This window comes from Scyliorhinus canicula, chromosome 5, assembly GCF_902713615.1.
Source record: "Scyliorhinus canicula chromosome 5, sScyCan1.1, whole genome shotgun sequence".
NCBI lineage: Eukaryota > Metazoa > Chordata > Chondrichthyes > Carcharhiniformes > Scyliorhinidae > Scyliorhinus > Scyliorhinus canicula.
In genome coordinates, this window is record NC_052150.1 from 230,921,771 (window position 1) to 230,946,560 (window position 24,790).

Here is a 24,790-nt window from a genome sequence, read left to right on the forward strand (position 1 = left end):
GCAATTTAGCGTGACCAATCCACCTAGACTGCACATCTTTGGCTTGTGGGTGTGTAACCCACGCAGACACGGGGAGAAAGTGCAAACTCCACACAGACAGTAACCCTGGACCGGGATCGAACCTGGTACCTCGGCGCCGTGAGACAGCAGAGCTAACCACTGCAACACCGTGCTGCCCGCTATGAAATCCTTGATAATGGACTCTAGCAACTTCCCTACTACTGACATTAGGCTCACTGGTCTATAGTTCCCTGTTTTCTTTCTACATTCGCTACCCTCCAATCTGTAGGAACCATTCCAGAGTCCAAAGAAGTTGGAAAAAGGCCGCCAATGGATCTACTATTTCTAGGGCCACTTCCTGAAGGACTCTGGGATGGAGATTATCCGGCCTGGGAGATTTATCCACCTTCAATCCTATTAATTTCCCTAAAACCATTTCTTTACTAATACTAATTTCCTTCAGCTCCTCACTAAAACTTGTGATTCTCAGAACTTCCGGTACATTATTCATGTCTCCCTTTGTGAAGACAGAAATAAAGTATGAATTTAGATCCTCAGCTATTTCTTTCTTCCCTGTTGTGAATTCCCCCGTTTCTGACTATAAAGGGCCTACATTAGCTTTTATTAATCTTTTTCCGATACATAACTTTAGAAACTATTACAGTCAGTTTTTATGTTCCCTGCTAGCTTATTTTCATATATTATTTTCTTCTTCTTAATCAATCCCTTGGTCAATCTTTGCTGAATGTTAAACTGTTCCCAATCCTCAGCTCTGTTGCTTTTTCTTGCTAATTTGCATGCCTCTGCTTTGAATCTAATACTGTCTCTAATTTAACTTGTAAATCATGGTTTGACCACAGTTCACTTTCGACTCTTGCGCCAAATAGGAATAAACAACTGTTGGGGTTTACTTATTGGTTCCTTGAATGCTGCCATGGCCTGTCCGCTGTCCTTCCTTTCAGTAATGTTTCCCAGTCCGTCATAGCCAGCTCATGCCTCACAGCATCAGAGTTACCTCTACTGAGGTTCAGGACCCTGGTCTCCGAATCAACCAGCTCACTATTCACCTTGATAAAGAATTCTACCATATTATGGTCACTCATCCCCAAGGGTTCTCTCACAACCAGATTGCCAACTAATCCGTTCTCATTGCACAACACCCAGTCCAGGATGGCCTCTTCCCTTGTTGGTTCCTCAACAGAAAACCATTCTGAATAAACGCCAGAAATTCCTCCTCTCTTGTACTCTAGAATTAGGAATGTGTAAAAGTCACACTGTTATAATACCCAGCAAACATTACACTGTCCCCAATCTACACTTTCCTCGTTGCTGACGTCTCTTCAATCTTCACCTGTGTATTTCAGATGGCCGCTCATCATTGACCGATCTGGTCAGGCCAGCACCTTCCTGCGGTATCGTGACACCAATTTCTACGACGCTCTCAATCCTGGTCACATGCAGACTGAGGTTCTCCGACTTGGCCTCCTTGGAGCGATAAGGTAATCAGCTAGTTTGGGTTCGTCACTGACTGTTATATTGTTAGGTACTGACCGACTGTTACACTGTCACACACTGACTGTTACACTGTCACACACTGACTGTTACACTGTCACACACTGACTGTTACACTGTCACACACTGACTGTTACACTGTCACACACTGACTGTTACACTGTCACACACTGACTGTTACACTGTCACACACTGACTGACTGTTACACTGTCACACACTGACTGACTGTTACACTGTCACACACTGACTGTTACACTGTCACACACTGACTGTTACACTGTCACACACTGACTGTTACACTGTCTCACACTGACTGTTACACTGTCACACACTGACCGACTGTTACACTGTCACACACTGACTGTTACACTGTCACACACTGACTGTTACACTGTCACACACTGACCGACTGTTACACTGTCACACACTGACTGTTACATTGTCAGGTACTGACCGACTGTTACACTGTCACACACTGACTGTTACACTGTCACACACTGACTGTTACACTGTCACACACTGACTGTTACACTGTCACACACTGACTGACTGTTACACTGTCACACACTGACTGTTACACTGTCACACACTGACTGTTACACTGTCACACACTGACTGACTGTTACACTGTCTCACACTGACTGTTACACTGTCACACACTGACTGTTACACTGTCACACACTGACTGTTACACTGTCACACACTGACTGTTACACTGTCACACACTGACTGTTACACTGTCACACACTGACTGTTACACTGTCACACACTGACTGTTACACTGTTACACACTGACTGACTGTTACACTGTCACACACTGACTGACTGTTACACTGTCACACACTGACTAACTGTTACACTGTCACACACTGACTGTTACATTGTCACACACTGACTGTTACACTGTCACACACTGACTGTTACACTGTCACACACTGACTGATTGTTACACTGTCACACACTGACTGTTACACTGTCACACACTGACTGTTACACTGTCACACACTGACTGTTACACTGTCACACACTGACTGTTACACTGTCACACACTGACTGTTACACTGTCACACACTGACTGTTACACTGTCACACACTGACTGTTACACTGTCACACACTGACTGACTGTTACACTGACACACACTGACTGTTACACTGTCACACACTGACTGACTGTTACACTGTCTCACACTGATTCTTACACTGTCACACACTGACTGACTGTTACACTGTCACACACTGACTGACTGTTACACTGTCACACACTGACTGTTACACTGTCACACACTGACTGTTACACTGTCACACACTGACTGACTGTTACACTGTCACACACTGACTGACTGTTACACTGTCACACACTGACTGTTACACTGTCACACACTGACTGTTACACTGTCACACACTGACTGACTGTTACACTGTCACACACTGACTGTTACACTGTCACACACTGACTGTTACATTGTCACACACTGACTGACTGTTACACTGTCACACACTGACTGTTACACTGTCACACACTGACTGACTGTTACACTGTCACACACTGACTGTTACACTGTCTCACACTGACTGTTACACTGTCACACACTGACTGACTGTTACACTGTCACACACTGACTGTTACACTGTCACACACTGACTGTTACACTGTCACACACTGACTGTTACACTGTCACACACTGACTGACTGTTACACTGTCACACACTGACTGTTACACTGTCACACACTGACTGTTACACTGTCACACACTGACTGTTACACTGTCACACACTGACTGACTGTTACACTGTCACACACTGACTGTTACACTGTCACACACTGACTGTTACACTGTCACACACTGACTGTTACACTGTCTCACACTGACTGACTGTTACACTGTCACACACTGACTGTTACACTGTCATACACTGACTGTTACACTGTCACACACTGACTGTTACATTGTCACACACTGACTGTTACACTGTCTCACACTGACTATTACACTGTCTCACACTGACTGACTGTTGCACTGTCACACACTGACTGACTGTTACACTGTCACACACTGACTGTTACACTGTCACACACTGACTGTTACACTGTCACACACTGACTGACTGTTACACTGTCACACACTGACTGACTGTTACACTGTCACACACTGACTGTTACACTGTCACACACTGACTGACTGTTACACTGTCACACACTGACTGTTACACTGTCACACACTGACTGACTGTTACACTGTCACACTGACTGATTGGTGTAGAGAGTGGAGCAGGAGAGTGAGGAGGGGGAGATTGAGGAGGGAGAAAGTGAGGAGACGAGAGAGAAGGTGGGGGAGAGTGATGGTGGGGGAGAGCGTGGAGGGGGGAGAGCATGGAGGGGGGAGAGCGTGGAGGGGGGAGAGCGTGGAGGAGGGAGAGCGTGGGGAGGAGGGGGGAGAGCGTGGGGAGGAGGGGGGGAGAGCGTGGGGAGGAGGGGGGGAGAGCGTGGGGAGGAGGGGGGAGAGCGTGGGGAGGAGGGGGGGAGAGCGTGCGGAGGAGTGGGGAGAGCGTGGGGAGGAGGGGAGCTAACTAATTGTATATTTCCCTCGAGGTATGGGAAGATGCTTGTGATTGACATGATGGAGGTGAATATGTTTGAAGCTGTGAGCCGGATATTTGACCAGATTGAGGCCGGGCTCATGGAGAAGTTGTTGAATAAGGAATTACTCCAGAAGAACAGGTAAGAACAATTTGTGATTGTGTCCCTGCTAATCTAATTCATTATCATTCACAAATCTGTAGCTTATATGACAGACTATTTGTGAAAATGTTTCTCCTGGACTGTGTAAACAGATTGAGAGGAGAGACAGTCAGCAGATTGAGGACATTGAGAGAGGAGAGACAGTCAGCAGATTGAGGACATTGAGAGAGGAGAGACAGTGAGGATATTGAGAACATTGAGAGTGGGAGACAGTGAGGATATTGAGAACATTGAGAGAGGAGAGACAGTGGGGAGATTGAGAACATTGAGAGAGGAGAGACAGTGGGGATATTGAGAACATTGAGAGTGGGAGACAGTGAGGATATTGAGAACATTGAGAGAGGAGAGACAGTGGGGAGATTGAGAACATTGAGAGAGGAGAGACAGTGGGGAGATTGAGGACATTGAGAGAGGAGAGACAGTGGGGAGATTGAGAACATTGAGAGAGGAGAGACAGTGAGGATATTGAGAACATTGAGAGAGGGAGACAGTGAGGATATTGAGAACATTGAGAGAGGAGAGACAGTGGGGAGATTGAGAACATTGAGAGAGGAGAGACAGTGGGGAGATTGAGAACATTGAGAGAGGAGAGACAATGGGGAAATTGAGAACATTGAGAGAGGAGACACAGTGAGGAGATTGAGAACATTGAGAGAGGAGAGACAGTGGGGAGATTGAGAACATTGAGAGAGGAGAGACAGTGGGGAGATTGAGAACACTGAGAGAGGAGAAACAGTGGGGAGATTGAGAACATTGAGAGAGGAGAGACAGTGGGGAGATTGAGAACATTGAGAGAGGAGAGACAATGGGCTGATTGAGAATATTGAGAGAGGAGAGACAGTCTGGAGATTGAGAACATTGAGAGAATGAGACAGTGGGGAGATTGAGAACATTGAGAGAGGAGAGACAGTGGGGAGTTTGAGAACATTGAAGGAGGAGAGACAGTGGGGAGATTGAGAACATTGAGAGAGGAGAGACAGTGAGGAGATTGATGACATTGAGCGAGGAGAGACAGTGAGGAGATTGAGAGAGGAGAGACAGTGGGGAGATTGAGAACATTGAGAGAGGAGCGACAGTGAGGAGATTTAGAACATTGAGAGAGGAGAGACAGTGAGGAGATTGAGAACATTGTGACAGGAGAGGCAGTGTGGAGATTGAGAACATTGAGAGAGAGAGACAGTGGGGAGATTGAGAACATTGAGAGAGGAGAGACAGTGGGGAGTTTGAGAACATTGAAGGAGGAGAGACAGTGCGGAGATTGAGAACATTGAGAGAGGAGAGACAGTGAGGAGATTGATGACATTGAGCGAGGAGAGACAGTGAGGAGATTGAGAGAGGAGAGACAGTGGGGAGATTGAGAACATTGAGAGAGGAGAGACAGTGGGGAGATTGAGAACATTGAGAGAGGAGAGACAGTGGGGAGATTGAGGACATTGAGAGAGGAGAGACAGTGAGGAGATTGAGAACATTGTGACAGGAGAGGCAGTGTGGAGATTGAGAACATTGAGAGAGGAGAGACAGTGAGGATATTGAGAACATTGAGAGAGGAGAGACAGTGGGCATATTGAGAACATTGAGAGATGAGAGACAAAGAACAAGGAACAAAGAACAAAGAAAAGTACAGCACAGGAACAGGCCCTTCGGCCCTCCAAGCCCGTGCCGACCATGCTGCCCGTCTAAACTAAAACCCTTTTCACTTTCGGAGACCGTATCCCTCTATTCCCATCCTATTCATGTATTTGTCAAGATGCCCTTTAAATGTCACTATCGTCCCTGCTTCCACCACCTCCTCCGGCAGCGAGTTCCAGGCACCCACTACCCTCTGTGTAAAAAAACTTGCCTCGTACATCTCCTCTAAACCTTGCCCCTCGCACCTTAAACCTATGCCCCCTAGTAATTGACCCCTCTATCCTGGGGAAAAGCCTCTGACTCTCCACTCTGTCTATGCCCCTCATAATTTTGTAGACCTCTACCAGGTCGCCCCTCAACCTCCGTCATTCCAGTGAGAACAAACCGAGTTTATTCGACCGCTCTTCATTGCTAATGCCCTCCATACCAGGCAACATCCTGGTAAATCTCTTCTGCACCCTTTCTAAAGCCTCCACATCCTCCTGGTAGTGTGGCGACCAGAATTGAACACTATACTCCAAGTGTGGCCTAACTAAGGTTCTATACAGCTACAACATGACTTGCCAATTGTTATACTCAATGCCCCGGCCAATGAAGGCCAGCATGCCGTATGCCTTCTTGACTACCTTCTCCACCTGTGTTGCCCCTTTCAGTGACCTGTGGACCTGTACACCTAGATCTCTCTGACTGTCAATACTCTTGAGGGTTCTGCCATTACTGTATATTCATTACTTGCATTAGACCTTCCAAAATGCATTACCTCACATTTGTCCGCATTAAACTCCATCTGCCATCTCATCACTCAAGTCTCCAAACGATCTAAATCCTGCTGTATCCTCTGACAGTCCTCATCACTATCCGCAATTCCACCAACCTTTGTGTCGTCTGCAAACTTACTAATCAGACCAGTTACATTTTCCTCCAAATCATTTATATATACTACGAACAGCAAAGGTCCCAGCACTGATCCCTGTGGAACACCACTAGTCACAACCCTCCAATTAGAAAAGCACCCTTCCATTGCTACTCTCTGCCTTCGATGACCGAGCCAGTTCTGTATCCACCTTCCCAGCTCATCTCTGATCCCGTGTGACTTCACCGTTTGTACCAGTCTGCCATGTGGGACCTTGTCAAAGGCCTTACTGAAGTCCATATAGACAACATCCACTGCCCTACCTGCATCTATCATCTTTATGACCTCATCGAAATGCTCGATCAAGTTGGTGAGACACGACTTCCCCTTCACAAAACCGTGCTGCCTCTCGCTAATACGTCCATTTGCTTCCAAATGGGAGTAGATCCTGTCTCGAAGAATTCGTCCAGTAATTTCCCTACCACTAACGTAAAGCTTACCGGCCTGTAGTTCCCTGGATTATCCTTGCTACCTTTCTGAAACAAAAGAACAACATTGACTATTCTCCAGTCCTCCGGAACATCAGGACAGTCAGGAGTTTGAGAACATTGAGAGAGGAGAGATAGTGGGGAGATTGAGAACATTGAGAAAGGAGAGACAGTGGGGAGATTGAGAACATTGACAAAGGTGAGACAGTGGGGATATTGAGAACATTGAGAGAGGAGAGACAGTGGGGAGATTCAGAACATTGACAAAGGTGAGACAGTGGGGATATTGAGAACATTGAGAGAGGAGAGACAGTGGGGAGATTGAGAACATTGAGAGAGGAGAGACAGTGGGGAGATTGAGAACATTGAGAGAGGAGAGACAGTGAGGAGATTGCGAACATTGAGAGAGGAGAAACAGTGGGGATATTGAGAACATTGAGAGAGGAGAGATAGTTGGGAGATTGAGAACATTGAGAGAGGAGAGACAGTGGGGAGATTGAGAACATTGAGAGAGGAGAGACAGTCGGGAGATTTAGAACATGGAGAGAGGAGAGACAGTGAGGAGATTGAGAACATTGAGAGAGGAGAGACAGTGGGGAGATTGAGACAATTGAGAGAGGAGAGACAGTGGGGAGATTGAGAGAAGAGAGACAGTGAGGATATTGAGAACATTTATAGAGGAGAGACAGTGAGGAGATAGAGAACATTGAGAGAGGAGAGACAGTGGGGAGATTGAGAACACTGAGAGAGGAGAGACAGTGGGGAGATTGAGAGAAGAGAGACAGTGAGGATATTGAGAACATTGAGAGTGGGAGACAGTGGGGAGATTGAGAATATTGAGAGAGGAGAGACAGTGGGGAGATTGAGAACATTGAGAGAGGAGAGACAGTGGGGATATTGAGAACATTGAGAGAGGAGAGACAGTGGGGAGATTGAGAACATTGAGAGAGGAGAGACAGTGGGGAGATTGAGAACATTGAGAGAGGAGAGACAGTGGGGAGATTGAGAACATTGAGAGAGGAGAGACAGTGAGGAGATTGAGAACATTGAGAGAGGAGATACAGTGGGGAGATTGAGAACACTGAGAGAGGAGAGACAGTGGGGAGATTGATGACATTGAGAGAGGAGAGACAGTGGGGAGATTGAGAACATTGACAAAGGTGAGACAGTGGGGATATTGAGAACTTTGAGGAGAGCCAGTGGGGAGATTGAGAACATTGAGAGAGGAGAGACAGTGGGGAGATTGAGAACATTGAGAGAGGAGAGACAGTCGGGAGATTTAGAACATGGAGAGAGGAGAGACAGTGAGGAGATTGAGAACATTGAGAGAGGAGAGACAGTGGGGAGATTGAGAACATTGAGAGAGGAGAGACAGTGGGGAGATTGAGAACATTGAGAGAGGAGAGACAGTGAGGAGATTGAGAACATTGAGAGAGGAGAGACAGTGGGGAGATTGAGAACACTGAGAGAGGAGAGACAGTGGGGATATTGAGAGAAGAGAGACAGTGAGGATATTGAGAACATTGAGAGTGGGAGACAGTGGGGAGATTGAGAACATTGAGAGAGGAGAGACAGTGGGGAAATTGAGAACATTGAGAGAGGAGAGACAGTGGGGATATTGAGAACATTGAGAGAGGAGAGACAGTGGGGAGATTGATGACATTGAGAGAGGAGAGACAGTGAAGAGATTGAGAACATTGAGAGAGGAGAGACAGTGGGGAAATTGAGAACATTGAGAGAGGAGAGACAGTGGGGATATTGAGAACATTGAGAGAGGAGAGACAGTGGGGAGATTGAGAACATTGAGAGAGGAGAGACAGTGGGGAGATTGGGAACACTGAGAGAGGAGAGACAGTGGGGAGATTGAGGACATTGAGAGAGGAGAGACAGTGGGGAGATTGAGAACACTGAGAGAGGAGAAACAGTGGGGAGATTGAGAACATTGAGAGAGGAGAACCAGTTCGGAGATTGAGAACATTGAGAGAGGAGAGACAGTGGGCTGATTGAGAACATTGAGAGAGGAGAGACAGTGGGGAGATTGAGAACACTGAGAGAGGAGAGACAGTGAGGATATTGAGAACATTGTGAGAGGAGAGACAGTGAGGAGATTGAGAACATTGAGAGAGGAGAGACAGTGGGCTGATTGAGAACATTGTTAGAGGAGAGACAGTGAGGAGATTGAGAACATTGAGAGAGGAGAGACAGTGAGGAGATTGAGAACATTGTGAGAGGAGAGACAGTGAGGAGATTGGGAACATTGAGAGAGGAGAGACAGTGGGGAGAGTGAGAAAATTGAGAGAGGAGAGACAGTGGGGAAATTGAGAACATTGAGAGAGGAGACACAGTGAGGAGATTGAGAACATTGAGAGAGGAGAGACAGTGAGGAGATTGAGAACATTGAGAGAGGAGAGACAGTGGGGAGATTGAGAACACTGAGAGAGGAGAAACAGTGGGGAGATTGAGAACATTGAGAGAGGAGAGACAGTGGGGAGATTGAGAACATTGAGAGAGGAGAGACAATGGGCTGATTGAGAATATTGAGAGAGGAGAGACAGTCTGGAGATTGAGAACATTGAGAGAATGAGACAGTGGGGAGATTGAGAACATTGAGAGAGGAGAGACAGTGGGGAGTTTGAGAACATTGAAGGAGGAGAGACAGTGGGGAGATTGAGAACATTGAGAGAGGAGAGACAGTGAGGAGATTGATGACATTGAGCGAGGAGAGACAGTGAAGAGATTGAGAGAGGAGAGACAGTGGGGAGATTGAGAACATTGAGAGAGGAGAGACAGTGGGGAGATTGAGAACATTGAGAGAGGAGAGACAGTGGGGAGATTGAGGACATTGAGAGAGGAGAGACAGTGAGGATATTGAGAACATTGAGAGAGGAGAGACAGTGAGGAGATTGAGAACATTGTGACAGGAGAGGCAGTGTGGAGATTGAGAACATTGAGAGAGGAGAGACAGTCGGGAGATTTAGAACATGGAGAGAGGAGAGACAGTGAGGAGATTGAGAACATTGAGAGAGGAGAGACAGTGGGGAGATTGAGACAATTGAGAGAGGAGAGACAGTGAGGATATTGAGAACATTGAGAGACGAGAGACAGTGGGCAGATTGAGAACATTGAGAGATGAGAGACAAAGAACAAGGAACAAAGAACAAAGAAAAGTACAGCACAGGAACAGGCCCTTCGGCCCTCCAAGCCCGTGCCGACCATGCTGCCCGTCTAAACTAAAACCCTTTTCACTTTCGGAGACCGTATCCCTCTATTCCCATCCTATTCATGTATTTGTCAAGATGCCCTTTAAATGTCACTATCGTCCCTGCTTCCACCACCTCCTCCGGCAGCGAGTTCCAGGCACCCACTACCCTCTGTGTAAAAAACTTGCCTCGTACATCTCCTCTAAAACTTGCCCCTCGCACCTTAAACCTATGCCCCCTAGTAATTGACCCCTCTATCCTGGGGAAAAGCCTCTGACTCTCCACTCTGTCTATGCCCCTCATAATTTTGTAGACCTCTACCAGGTCGCCCCTCAACCTCCGTCATTCCAGTGAGAACAAACCGAGTTTATTCGACCGCTCTTCATTGCTAATGCCCTCCATACCAGGCAACATCCTGGTAAATCTCTTCTGCACCCTTTCTAAAGCCTCCACATCCTCCTGGTAGTGTGGCGACCAGAATTGAACACTATACTCCAAGTGTGGCCTAACTAAGGTTCTATACAGCTACAACATGACTTGCCAATTGTTATACTCAATGCCCCGGCCAATGAAGGCCAGCATGCCGTATGCCTTCTTGACTACCTTCTCCACCTGTGTTGCCCCTTTCAGTGACCTGTGGACCTGTACACCTAGATCTCTCTGACTGTCAATACTCTTGAGGGTTCTGCCATTACTGTATATTCATTACTTGCATTAGACCTTCCAAAATGCATTACCTCACATTTGTCCGCATTAAACTCCATCTGCCATCTCATCACTCAAGTCTCCAAACGATCTAAATCCTGCTGTATCCTCTGACAGTCCTCATCACTATCCGCAATTCCACCAACCTTTGTGTCGTCTGCAAACTTACTAATCAGACCAGTTACATATTCCTCCAAATCATTTATATATACCACGAACAGCAAAGGTCCCAGCACTGATCCCTGCGGAACACCACTAGTCACAGCCCTCCAATCAGAAAAGCACCCTTCCATTGCTACTCTCTGCCTTCTATGACCGAGCCAGTTCTGTATCCACCTTCCCAGCTCATCTCTGATCCCGTGTGACTTCACCGTTTGTACCAGTCTGCCATGTGGGACCTTGTCAAAGGCCTTACTGAAGACCATATAGACACAATCCACTGCCCTACCTGCATCTATCATCTTTATGACCTCTTCGAAATGCTCGATCAAGTTGGTGAGACACGACTTCCCCTTCACAAAACCATGCTGCCTCTCGCTAATACGTCCATTTGCTTCCAAATGGGAGTAGATCCTGTCTCGAAGAATTCTCTCCAGTAATTTCCCTACCACTAACGTAAAGCTTACCGGCCTGTAGTTCCCTGGATTATCCTTGCTACCTTTCTGAAACAAAGGAACAACATTGACTATTCTCCAGTCCTCCTGAACATCAGGACAGTCAGGTGTTTGAGAACATTAAGAGAGGAGAGACAGTGGGGAGATTGAGAACATTGAGAAAGGAGAGACAGTGGGGAGATTGAGAACATTGACAAAGGTGAGACAGTGGGGATATTGAGAACATTGAGAGAGGAGAGACAGTGGGGAGATTTAGAACATGGAGAGAGGAGAGACAGTGAGGAGATTGCGAACATTGAGAGAGGAGAGACAGTGGGGATATTGAGAACATTGAGAGAGAAGAGATAGTGGGGAGATTGAGAACATTGAGAGAGGAGAGATAGTGGGGAGATTGAGAACATTGAGAGAGGAGAGACAGTGGGGAGATTGAGAACATTGAGAGAGGAGAGACAGTGGGGATATTGAGAACATTGAGAGAGGAGAGATAGTGGGGAGATTGAGAACATTGAGAGAGGAGAGACAGTGGGGAGATTGAGAACATTGAGAGAGGAGAGACAGTCGGGAGATTTAGAACATGGAGAGAGGAGAGACAGTGAGGAGATTGAGAACATTGAGAGAGGAGAGACAGTGGGGAGATTGAGAACATTGAGAGAGGAGAGACAGTGGGGAGATTGAGAGAAGAGAGACAGTGAGGATATTGAGAACATTTATAGAGGAGAGACAGTGAGGAGATAGAGAACATTGAGAGAGGAGAGACAGTGGGGAGATTGAGAACACTGAGAGAGGAGAGACAGTGGGGAGATTGAGAGAAGAGAGACAGTGAGGATATTGAGAACATTGAGAGTGGGAGACAGTGGGGAGCTTGAGAACATTGCGAGAGGAGAGACAGTGGGGAGATTGAGAACATTGAGAGAGGAGAGACAGTGGGGAGATTGAGAACATTGAGAGAGGAGAGACAGTGGGGAGATTGAGAACATTGAGAGAGGAGAGACAGTGGGGAGATTGAGAACATTGAGAGAGGAGAGACAGTGAGGAGATTGAGAACATTGAGAGAGGAGAGACAGTGGGGAGATTGAGAACACTGAGAGAGGAGAGACAGTGGGGAGATTGATGACATTGAGAGAGGAGAGACAGTGGGGAGATTGAGAACATTGACAAAGGTGAGACAGTGGGGATATTGAGAACTTTGAGGAGAGCCAGTGGGGAGATTGAGAACATTGAGAGAGGAGAGACAGTGGGGAGATTGAGAACATTGAGAGAGGAGAGACAGTCGGGAGATTTAGAACATGGAGAGAGGAGAGACAGTGAGGAGATTGAGAACATTGAGAGAGGAGAGACAGTGGGGAGATTGAGAACATTGAGAGAGGAGAGACAGTGAGGAGATTGAGAACATTGAGAGAGGAGAGGCAGTGGGGAGATTGAGAACACTGAGAGAGGAGAGACAGTGGGGATATTGAGAGAAGAGAGACAGTGAGGATATTGAGAACATTGAGAGTGGGAGACAGTGGGGAGATTGAGAACATTGAGAGAGGAGAGACAGTGGGGAAATTGAGAACATTGAGAGAGGAGAGACAGTGGGGATATTGAGAACATTGAGAGAGGAGAGACAGTGGGGAGATTGAGAACATTGAGAGAGGAGAGACAGTGAGGAGATTGATGACATTGAGAGAGGAGAGACAGTGAAGAGATTGAGAACATTGAGAGAGGAGAGACAGTGGGGAGATTGGGAACACTGAGAGAGGAGAGACAGTGGGGAGATTGAGAACACTGAGAGAGGAGAAACAGTGGGGAGATTGAGAACATTGAGAGAGGAGAGACAGTGAGGAGATTGCGAACATTGAGAGAGGAGAGACAGTGGGGAGATTGAGGACATTGAGAGAGGAGAGACAGTGGGGAGATTGAGAACACTGAGAGAGGAGAAACAGTGGGGAGATTGAGAACATTGAGAGAGGAGAACCAGTTCGGAGATTGAGAACATTGAGAGAGGAGAGACAGTGAGGAGATTGATGACATTGAGCGAGGAGAGACAGTGGGGAGATTGAGAGAGGAGAGACAGTGGGGAGATTGAGAACATTGAGAGATGAGAGACAGTGAGATTGATGACATTGAGAGAGGGAGACAGTGAGGAGATAGAGAACATTGAGAGAGGGAGACAGTGGGGAGATTGAGAACATTGAGAGAGGAGCGACAGTGAGGAGATTTAGAACATTGAGAGCGGAGAGACGATGGGGAGATTGAGAACATTGAGAAAGGAGAGACAGTGAGGAGATTGCGAACATTGAGAGCGGAGAGACGATGGGGAGTCTGAGAACATTGAGAGAGGAGAGACAGTGGGGAGATTGAGAACATTGAAAGAGTAGAGACAGTGGGGAGATTGAGAACATTGAGAGAGGAGAGACAGTGGGGAGATTGAGAACATTGAGAGAGGAGAGACAGTGGGGAGATTGAGAACATTGAGAGAGGAGAGACAGTGGGGAGATTGAGAACATTGAGAGAGGAGAGACAAAGAACAAGGAACAAAGAACAAAGAAAAGTACAGCACATGGAGAGGCCCTTCGGCCCTCCAAGCCCGTGCCGACCATGCTGCCCGTCTAAACTAAAACCCTTTTCACTTCCGGGGTCTGTGTCCCTCTATTCCCATCCTATTCATGTATTTGTCAAGATGCCCCTTAAATGTCACTATCGTCCCTGCTTCCACCACCTCCTCCGGCAGCGAGTTCCAGGCACCCACTACCCTCTGTGTAAAAAACGTGCCTCGTACATCTCCTCTAAACCTTGCCCCTCGCACCTTAAACCTATGCCCCCTAGTAATTGACCCCTCTGCCCTGGGGAAAAGCCTCTGACTACCCACTCTGTCCATGCCCCTCATAATTTTGTAGACCTCTACCAGGTCGCCCCTCAACCTCCGTCGTTCCAGTGAGAACAAACCGAGTTTATTCAATCTCTCATCATAGCTAATGCCCCCCATACCAGGCAACATCCTGGTAAATCTCTTCTGCACCCTCTCTAAAGCCTCCACATCCTTCTGATAGTGTGGCGACCAGAATTGAACACTATACTCCAAGTGTGGCCTAACTAAGTTTCTGTACAGCTACGACATGACTTGCCAATTTTTATACTCAATGCCCCGGCCAATGAAGGCAAGCATGCCATATGCCTTCTTGACTTCCTTCTCCACCTGTGTTGCCCCTTTCAGTGACCTGTGGACCTGTACACCTAGATCTCTCTGACTGTCAATACACTTGAGGTTTCTGCCATTCACTGTATATTCCCTCCCTGTATTAGACCTTCCAAAATGCATTAACTCACATTAGTCCGCATTAAACTCCATCTGCCATCTCTCCGCCCAAGTCTCCAAACGATCTAAATCCTGCTGTATCCTCTGACAGTCCTCATCGCTATCCGCAATTCCACCAACCTTTGTGTCGTCTGCAAACTTACTAATCAGACCAGTTACATTTTCCTCCAAATCATTTATATATACTACGAACAGCAAAGGTCCCAGCACTGATCCCTGTGGAACACTACTAGTCACAACCCTCCAATTAGAAAAGCACCCTTCCATTGCTATTCCCTGCCTTCTATGACCTATCCAGTTCTGTATCAATCGTGCCAGCTCATCTCTGATCCCGTGTAACTTCACCGTTTGCACCAGTCTGCCATGAGGGACCTTGTCAAAGGCCTTACTGAAGTCCATATAGACAACATCCACTGCCCTACCTGCATCAATCATCTTTATGACCTCTTCGAAATGCTCGATCAAGTTGGTGAGACACAACTTCCCCTTCACAAAACCATGCTGCCTCTCGCTAATACGTCCATTTGCTTCCAAATGGGAGTAGGTCCTGTCTCGAAGAATTCTCTCCAGTAATTTCCCTACCACTAACGTAAAGCTTACCGGCCTGTAGTTCCCTGGATTATCCTTGCTACCTTTCTGAAACAAAGGAACAACATTGACTATTCTCCAGTCCTCCGGGACATCAGGACAGTCAGGAGTTTGAGAACATTGAGAGAGGAGAGATAGTGGGGAGATTGAGAACATTGAGAGAGGAGAGGCAGTCGTGAGATTGAGAACATTGAGAGAGGAGCGACAGTGAGGAGATTTAGAACATTGAGAGAGGAGAGACAGTGGGGAGTTTGAGAACATTGAGAGAGGAGAGGCAGTGGGGAGATTGAGAACATTGAGAGAGGAGCGACAGTGAGGATATTGAGAACATTGAGAGAGGAGAGACAGTGGGGAGATTGAGAACATTGAAAGAGGAGAGACAGTGGGGAGATTGATGACATTGAGAGAGGAGAGACAGTGGGGAGATTGAGAACATTGAGAGAGGAGAGACAGTGGGGAGATTGAGAACATTGACAAAGGTGAGACAGTGGGCAGATTGAGAACATTGAGAGAGGAGAGACAGTTGGGAGATTGAGAACATTGACAAAGGTGAGACAGTGAGGATATTGAGAACATTGAGAGAGGAGAGACTCTTGGCAGTTGTGGCAAGGACTAAACACCATAACGGGCTACAGAGCGAAGGCGAGCAGTATCTCTGGCAGCAGCTCACCCCTCCCCGATGAACTCAATGCATTCTATGCTCGGTTCGAGCAGGTAACCAACATTCAGCTGTCGAGTGCCCCAGCTGTCCATAATTCACCCATACCCACCATCACAGTTTCTGAAGTCAGATCGGCCTTCCTGAAAGTGAACCCACGGAAGGCGATGGGTCCGGACGGGATCCCTGGTCGTGCACTCAGAGCCTGCGCATACCAGCTGGCAGAGGTATTCACAGACATCTTTAACTTGTCCACTCCGAGGTCCCCACCTGCTTCAAGAAGACCACCATCATACCGGTACCAAAGAAGAACCAGGCAACGTGCCTCAATGACTACCGCCCGGTGGCCCTGACGTCAGTTGTAATGAAGTGCTTCGAGAGGTTGATCATGAAGCGCATCACCTCCATACTCCCAGAACGCCTTGACCCACTTCAATTCGCATACCATCGCAACCGGTCCACATCAGACGCCATCTCCCTGGCCCTACACTCATCCCTCAAGCATCTCGAAAACAAGGACTCCTACATCAGACTCCTATTTATTGACTACAGCTCTGCCTTCAACACCATAATCCCAGCCAAGCCCATATCAAAGCTCCAAAACCTAGGACTTGGCTCCCCACTCTGCAACTGGATCCTCGATTTTCTGACCAACAGATCATAGTCAGTAAGAATGAACAACAATACCTCCTCCACAATAGTCCTCAATACCAGGGCCCCGCAAGGCTGCATACTTAGCCCCCTACTCTACTCCCTGTACACACACGACTGAGTGGCAAAACCTGGTTCCAACTCCATCTCCAAGTTTGCTGACGATACGACCATAGTGGGCCGGATCTCAAATAACGATGAGTCAGAATACAGGAGGGAGATAGAGAACCTAGTGGAGTGGTGTAACGACAACAATCTCTCCCTCAATGCCAGCAAAACTAAAGAGCTGGTCATCGACTTCAGGAAGCAAAGTACTGTACACACCCCTGTCAGCATCAACGGGGCCGAGGTGGAGATGGTTAGCAGTTTCAAATTCCTAGGGGTGCACATCTCCAAAAATCTGTCTTGGTCCACCCACGTCGACACTATCACCAAGAAAGCACAACAGCGCCTATACTTCCTCAGGAAACTAAGGAAATTTGGCATGTCCACATTAACCCTTACCAACTTTTACAGATGCACCATAGAAAGCATCCTATCTGGCTGCATCACAGCCTGGTATGGCAACTGCTCGGTCCAGGACCGCAAGGAACTTCAGAGAGTCGGGAACACCGCCCAGTCCATCGCACGAACCTGGCTCCCATCCATTGACTCCATCTACATTTTGATAGAGTGCTCTTTCCATGGGCCGGTGGAGACTCAATGGGCTGAATGGCCTCCTCCTGCACAATTTACAATTCTATGAACTATGTCAAACCATGTTTGATCAGAATGTTGATAAAGAACAAGAGCAGGTTATGGGTGTAGCGGATATCTTTAGTTCAAGGAAAGTTAGTTGTATTACAGCAGAAAGATTCTCAGATAAAGCAATTGTTTCAGAAAGCATATTTAAAAATAGAATGCGAGTGCTTATTAATGAGTGTAGTCTCATCAGGGGCTGTTTAGCACAGGGCTAAATCGCTGGCTTTGAATACAGACCAAGCAGGCCAGCAGCACGGTTCAATTCCCGTAACAGCCTTCCCGAACAGGCGCCGGAATGTGGCGACTAGTGGCTTTTCACAGTAACTTCATTTGAAGCCTACTCGTGACAATAAGCGATTTTCATTTCATTTTTTCATTTTTCATTAATACATTAGAAATAATGTATTAATGAGAAAATGGAGACTTTTACATATTCAGGCAGATGACAAGTTATAGATATAACTATAGAGTCATAACCACAGAGTCATAGAGGTTTACAGCATGTAAACAGTTATAATTACTGAGTTACCTTGCAAAAGAAAATCAAAATGACCTCAAAGAGTAATCACAGTCACATAGCTGTATGTGGGACCAAATTGGAATCTACAAAAGTAATTATACATGATGTAGGTGTAAGAAATGGTATTCCCATGAAACAACATCCAAACTGGTTCCATCCACTAAACTTAACACAGGTACAAAAGGAGATTGAGAGCATGCTTAAGAATGATATCATCAAAGTCAGTTGCAGCGATTGGAGCTCACCTATTGTGATGGTACCAAAACCGGATGTAACACAACAATTGTATATGGCCTATAGAAAGGTCAACACAGTTATGAAGTCAGATTTGCACTCCATTCCTCATTTGGAAGACTGTGTTGAAAAGGTGGAACAAGCAAATTTTATTTCCCAACCTGACTAACTTAAAGGATACTGATCAGACAGGGCAAAGGACGGTTTGGCTTTTGTGATGCCAAATGGTCTGTATCAATTGAAAGTTTGTTTTTGGAATGAAAAATGAGGCAGCAACATTCCAAAGATTAACCAACAAGGTCAATTCTGGACCAAAGAATTGTGCTGTCTCCATTGATGATTTGGTGGTGTTCAGTGAAACATGGAAGGAGTATTGGAAACATTTAAAGGAATTACTTGATCGACTGCACGAGGTTGGATCGGTGGTACATTTGGCTAAAAGTGAATTTGCAAAAGCTCAAGTCACATACTTAAACCACACAATTGGACATGGTCAGATGGCCCTTTGTGCACTGGCACAGGCTTGGAGGGCCGAAGGGCCTGTTGCTGTGCTGTACTTTTCTTTCTTCTTCTTAGTTCTTTGAATGTGAAAATGAAAGCTATTGGTAAGTTTCCAATCCCATCAACAAGATGGTTTGTGCAGGTAATCCATGCCACAATGTCACAGAGTGTGTAGGTAATCCATGCCACAATGTCACAGTTTGTGCAGGTAATCCATGCCACAATGTCACAGTTTGGTTGCTTCACTGACTGAAATTCTGAAAGAGCACCGGAAATTTCAGTGGCGATCAGAACGTCAGGAAACATTCAATAATCTGAAAACTGGGTTCTCCACCGCACCAGCATTTGTTTTTTAATTTTTAAAATTAAGCGGCAATTTAATAATAATAATCGTTTATTGTCACGAGTAGGCTTCAATGAAGTTACTGTGAAAAGCCCCTCGTCGCCATATTCCGGCGCCTGTTCGGGGAGGCTGGTACGGGAATTGAACCCGGGGTGTTTAGTCCACTGTGCTAAACCAGCCCCGAGCGTGGCCAATTCACCTACCCTGCACAACCTTTGAATTGTGGCTGTGAAACCCACGCAGACACGGGCAAATGTGCAAACTCCACACAGACAGTGACCTGGGACCAGGATCGAACCCGCGTCCTCAGCATCGTGGGGCAGCAGGGTCCTGGGGCCAGGATCGAACCCGGGTCCTCAGTATCATGGGGCAGCAGGGTCCTGGGGCCAGGATCGAACCCGGGTCCTCAGTATCATGGGGCAGCAGGGTCCTGGGGCCAGGATCGAACCCGGGTCCTCAGCGTCGTGGGGCAGCAGGGACCTGGGGCCAGGATCGAACCCGGGTCCTCAGCGTGGGGCAGCAGGGACCTGGGGCCAGGCTCGAACCTGGGTCCTCAGCGTCGGGCAGCAGGGACCTGGGGCCAGGATCGAACCCGCGTCCTCAGCATCGTGGGGCAGCAGGGTCCTGGGGCCAGGATCGAACCCGGGTCCTCAGTATCATGGGGCAGCAGGGACCTGGGGCCAGGATCGAACCCGGGTCCTCAGCATCGTGGGGCAGCAGGGACCTGGGGCGAGGATCGAACCCGGGTCCTCAGTATCATGGGGCAGCAGGGTCCTGGGGCCAGGATCGAACCCGGGTCCTCAGCGTCGTGGGGCAGCAGGGACCTGGGGCCAGGATCGAACCCGGGTCCTCAGCGTGGGGCAGCAGGGACCTGGGGCCAGGCTCGAACCTGGGTCCTCAGCGTCGGGCAGCAGGGACCTGGGGCCAGGATCGAACCCGGGTCCTCAGTATCATGGGGCAGCAGGGACCTGGGGCCAGGATCGAACCCGGGTCCTCAGTATCATGGGGCAGCAGGGTCCTGGGGCCAGGATCGAACCCGGGTCCTCAGCCTCGTGGGGCAGCAGGGTCCTGGGGCCAGGATCGAACCCGGGTCCTCAGCCTCGTGGGGCAGCAGGGTCCTGGGGCCAGGATCGAACCCGCGTCCTCAGCGTCGTGGGTCAGCAGGGATCTGGGGCCAGGATCGAACCCGGGTCCTCAGCGTCGTGGGGCAGCAGGGACCTGGGGCGAGGATCGAACCCGGGTCCTCAGCATCGTGGGGCAGCAGGGACCTGGGGCCAGGATCGAACCCGCGTCCTCAGCGTCGGGCAGCAGGAACCTGGGGCCAGGATTGAACCCGGGTCCTCAGCGTCGTGGGGCAGCAGGGACCTGGGGCCAGGATCGAACCCGGGTCCTCAGTATCATGGGGCAGCAGGGACCTGGGACCAGGATCGAACCTGGGTCCTCAGCGTCGGGCAGCAGGGACCTGGGGCCAGGATCGAACCCGGGTCCTCAGTATCATGGGGCAGCAGGGACCTGGGGCCAGGATCGAACCTGGGTCCTCAGCGTCGGGCAGCAGGGACCTGGGGCCAGGATCGAACCCGGGTCCTCAGCGTCGTGGGGCAGCAAGGACCTGGGGCCAGGATCGAACCCGGGTCCTCAGCATCGTGGGGCAGCAGGGACCTGGGGCCAGGATCGAACCCGGGTCCTCAGCGTCGTGGGGCAGCAGTGCTAACCACTGTGCCACTGTGCTGCCCTCACACCAGTGTTATTGACACCTAATGCCAAGAAATGTAGGATGGCAATTGATGTAAGTGATGTGGATGTTGGTGCTATACTGTTATAGGAAGACTACAAAATAATTGAAAGGCCAGTTGCTTATTTTTCTTGGAAACTATTTATCAAACAAAGTGTCCGACCATTGAGGAGGAGACATTTTCACATTTATGTTGCTGAAAAGTCATCAGAGACAACTGTATATACAGACCATAATTAACGCTCGAAATGTAAGACTGTTTAGATGGAGTTTATTGCTACAACCAAAAATTATGCATGTAGCAGAAAGAGAAAACGTTATTGCAGATGCTTATTCACAACTTTGAAATATGAGAAGGCTGGAACGTTCAAAAGTAGAAAAGAAAGACTGAAATGGACGATACTCATGTTTAAGTTTCCATGTTTAAATGTAATATCTTATAGAGTATTAGCTATGTTTCATAATGAGAAAGTTAAAAGGTTTTGGAAAATGAAGCCATCTGTTTATATACCTCGTTCATTTTTTTAAGGGGGGAAGTGTCAGGAATGCAAGAATTTCAGACATATTACATTACAGGTGCAGTAAGGGTTAAAGGTCTGAGTTAGTGTGTGTGAGACTGCTGCAGTCATGTTTCAAAAGAACCCTGGTTCAAAGGGCAAGTATATTCTGGGAGCTGGGTGTAATTAAGGCATCATAAAAAGCTTGGGCTAATGCACTGTGTTAGTAATACAGTTTTTTGTTAATATATCACATCCCTATTTTTCTTGAAATCACTCCCAAAGTGACATTTCCTTTCCTAACTGTAGAGAATTAAAATAAAATATTGGGGATTCTGTTCAATATTTTAGACACTGTTGGGGTCTGATCCTGGATCGAAATAAAATGCATTGAGTTGTCTGTTGACATGGGGTATAAAATGTTTGAATGAAATGTTTGATTTTATAAGGTATTATTAGTTGAAATAATCTAAATGCATTGAATGGGTTTTTAATCACTGAGTATTTATTTTAAATAGTTAAATCACCAATAGACAATTCAAACTTGATTTTATTTTATCTTACTATGGGCCCTGAGGTCTGCATGTGATGGATACTGGGTGAGTTGGCATAGAGGGCATTAGGGTAAAGGATGGCAGGCATGGCATGTGTTGGGGTATCAAATGGAATGGGGTGTTGTTGAAGATTCATAGGGGTAATAAAGGACCATGAGGTGCGTTAAGTAGAGGGACATTAGTTGGTGTGGAGCATATGAAGGGCCATGGGGAAGGGCACGAGATGGACATGGATGGCGTGTTTGGGGGGTGATAATGTGAGGAACATTTTCTCCCAAGCCGAGCTTGAGGAGATGGGAATTTTTCCAATTCTCTGCTCCCGACGAGAGTGAAAATTGATCCCAATATCGCAGCTCGTGCCTAACCAGGATGTTTTTTAAATAAAGGTTCAGCTGAACCTCTTTGCTTTTGTACTTCACCTCCATTTGTAAAGAAAGGGATCCTGTTTACCATTCAAAGGCTTTCTCATCTTGTCACAAAGGGTTTGTATATCTACACTCCAGGGTCTCTGTGTTCCTGTACCACCTTTATCACTCGCTTTGACTACCTCTCTGTTTAGTTGATGTTTCGGTGAAGCGTTCTGCACTATTTATCACTACAAAAGGTATTATATACATATAGGTGTTATTGTTTGTGTCCTTTGTAATGCTAGGTTCACGTCATTGATTCGACCTGGAGATGGACCAGAATATTCCCGCAATGAATTCTCTCCAACAAGAATAGAGAAATTCCAACTGATTTTAATAACCAAACTGCTGAATCCTCCAGAGGAACTGCTCCACATCTTCTACCCAATTCAAATTGTCATCAAGTAGCCAATGTACTGAAGAGGGTACTGAATATCGCTGAAGAGTATGATTGGGATCCTTCTCAGCATTAAATTCTACATTTACTGACCTGATAATCGTCTTTATTAATATCAACAAATAATTTAGAAGCATCAACAACTCCCAGCAACAATCTATCGGGAGAGAAACGAGAACAATTCAGTGACTTTGAACTTTTGGATCTTTTTTACAAAGAAGCTCAGATTTATGGCGATTGTCACATCAGTCAGTTATATTTTATGGCAAAATAAAAAACGGAAGAATTTTCCACGTTCAATGTTTCCACCTCCCGATCTTGTTTCCCATTTTCTGAGACATTCCTCAAACCGAGATAAATACTTCAAAGCTGGATATCTGAAATAAGATCGGAGAATGCTGGATTCACTCAGCGGGTCTGGCAGCATCTGGGGGAGAGGAACTGAGTTCCAGGGCAGGATTCCCCGCTGCCCGACGCTGATATTGTAATCGGCGATTGGACGGAGAATCCCTGTTTGCCACCAAATCGGGGGAGATGCCTGTTTCCGGATGCTGCACCCCCTCGGGGTTACGCCGCACGCCATTGGGATGGCCTCAGGCCCTCCCCCCGATGCTGCACCCCCTCGGGATTACGCCGCACGCCATTGGGATGGCCTCAGGCCCTCCCCCCGATGCTGCACCCCCTCGGGATTACGCCGCACGCCATTGGGATGGCCTCAGGCCCTCCCTCCGATGCTCCGCCCCCTCGGGATTACGCCGCACGCCATTGGGATGGCCTCAGGCCCTCCCTCCGATGCTCCGCCCCCGAGGGACCGAGTTGCCGACGGTGCGGGACATGTGAATCTGGCATGGCGGCTGGGCTTCGGTGAGGGCTGGGGGGACTGGTTAGGGGTGGCCAGGGGGTAGCGAGGGGCACTATCTGACAGATCGGGTCCGCACATATCCGGCGCCATGTTGTACTGCACGACCACTGCAGATCGGCGACGTGCACAAGCGCAGCCTGGAACCCGGCAATTCTCCAGGCGTTGATATCCGGAAGGCCGTGCGTTTGCGTGGCGCGGTTGCTTGCCTCACACCGGTCGGTGGATCGATGCTGGGGGGGGGGGGGCAGGTGCGAACTTTGGCATCGTAAGCCAGACACTTCCTCTGGACAGTCTCAAAATGGGAGAATCCAGCCCAGAGCTCTGAAGGGTCTTACAGACTGGAAACGTTGGTCTGGATTCTCCCAAAATGGTGCTATGTCCCCCAGGCCGGCATAAAAACACAGGAGTAAAATCCAGAGCCATTCACCTCCCTGCGGGGGGCTAGCAGGGCCATTCACCTCCCTGCGGGGGGCTAGCAGGGCCATTCACCTCCCTGCGGGGGGCTCGCAGGGCCATTCACCTCCCTGCGGGGGGGCTAGCAGGGACTCAGAGAGCCATTCACCTCCCTGCGGGGGGCTAGCAGGGCCATTCACCTCCCTGCAGGGGGGCTAGCAGGGCCATTCACCTCCCTGCGGGGGGCTAGCAGGGCCATTCACCTCCCTGCGGGGGGCTAGCAGGGACTCAGAGAGCCATTCACCTCCCTGCGGGGGGCTAGCAGGGACTCAGAGAGCCATTCACCTCCCTGCGGGGGGCTAGCAGGGCCATTCACCTCCCTGCGGGGGGCTAGCAGGGCCATTCACCTCCCTGTGTGGGGCTAGCAGGGCCATTCACCTCCCTGCGAGGGGCTAGCAGGGCCATTCACCTCCCTGCGGGGGGCTAGCAGGGACTCAGAGAGCCATTCACCTCCCTGCGGGGGGCTAGCAGGGCCATTCACCTCCCTGCGGGGGGCTAGCAGGGCCATTCACCTCCCTGCGGGGGGCTAGCAGAGCGATTCACCTCCCTGCGGGGGGCTAGCAGGGCCATTCACCTCCCTGCGGGGGGGGGGGGGGCTAGCAGGGACACAG

General features: G+C 48.3%; 1 protein-coding gene across 1 annotated transcript in view; it reads left to right on the top strand.

The window, feature by feature from the left end:
* Positions 1-23,161, top strand: part of LOC119965725 (IQ motif and ankyrin repeat domain-containing protein 1-like) — a 35,051-nt gene extending 11,890 nt beyond the window's left edge. Inside the window, exons 3-5 of the mRNA XM_038796488.1 lie at positions 1,365-1,499; positions 4,105-4,233; positions 22,713-23,161. Coding sequence (XP_038652416.1) covers positions 1,365-1,499; positions 4,105-4,233; positions 22,713-22,875 — 427 coding nt within the window. The 3' untranslated portion in view covers positions 22,876-23,161. The remainder of the gene's footprint in view (positions 1-1,364; positions 1,500-4,104; positions 4,234-22,712) is intronic.
* The last annotated feature ends 1,629 nt before the right edge of the window (positions 23,162-24,790 follow it).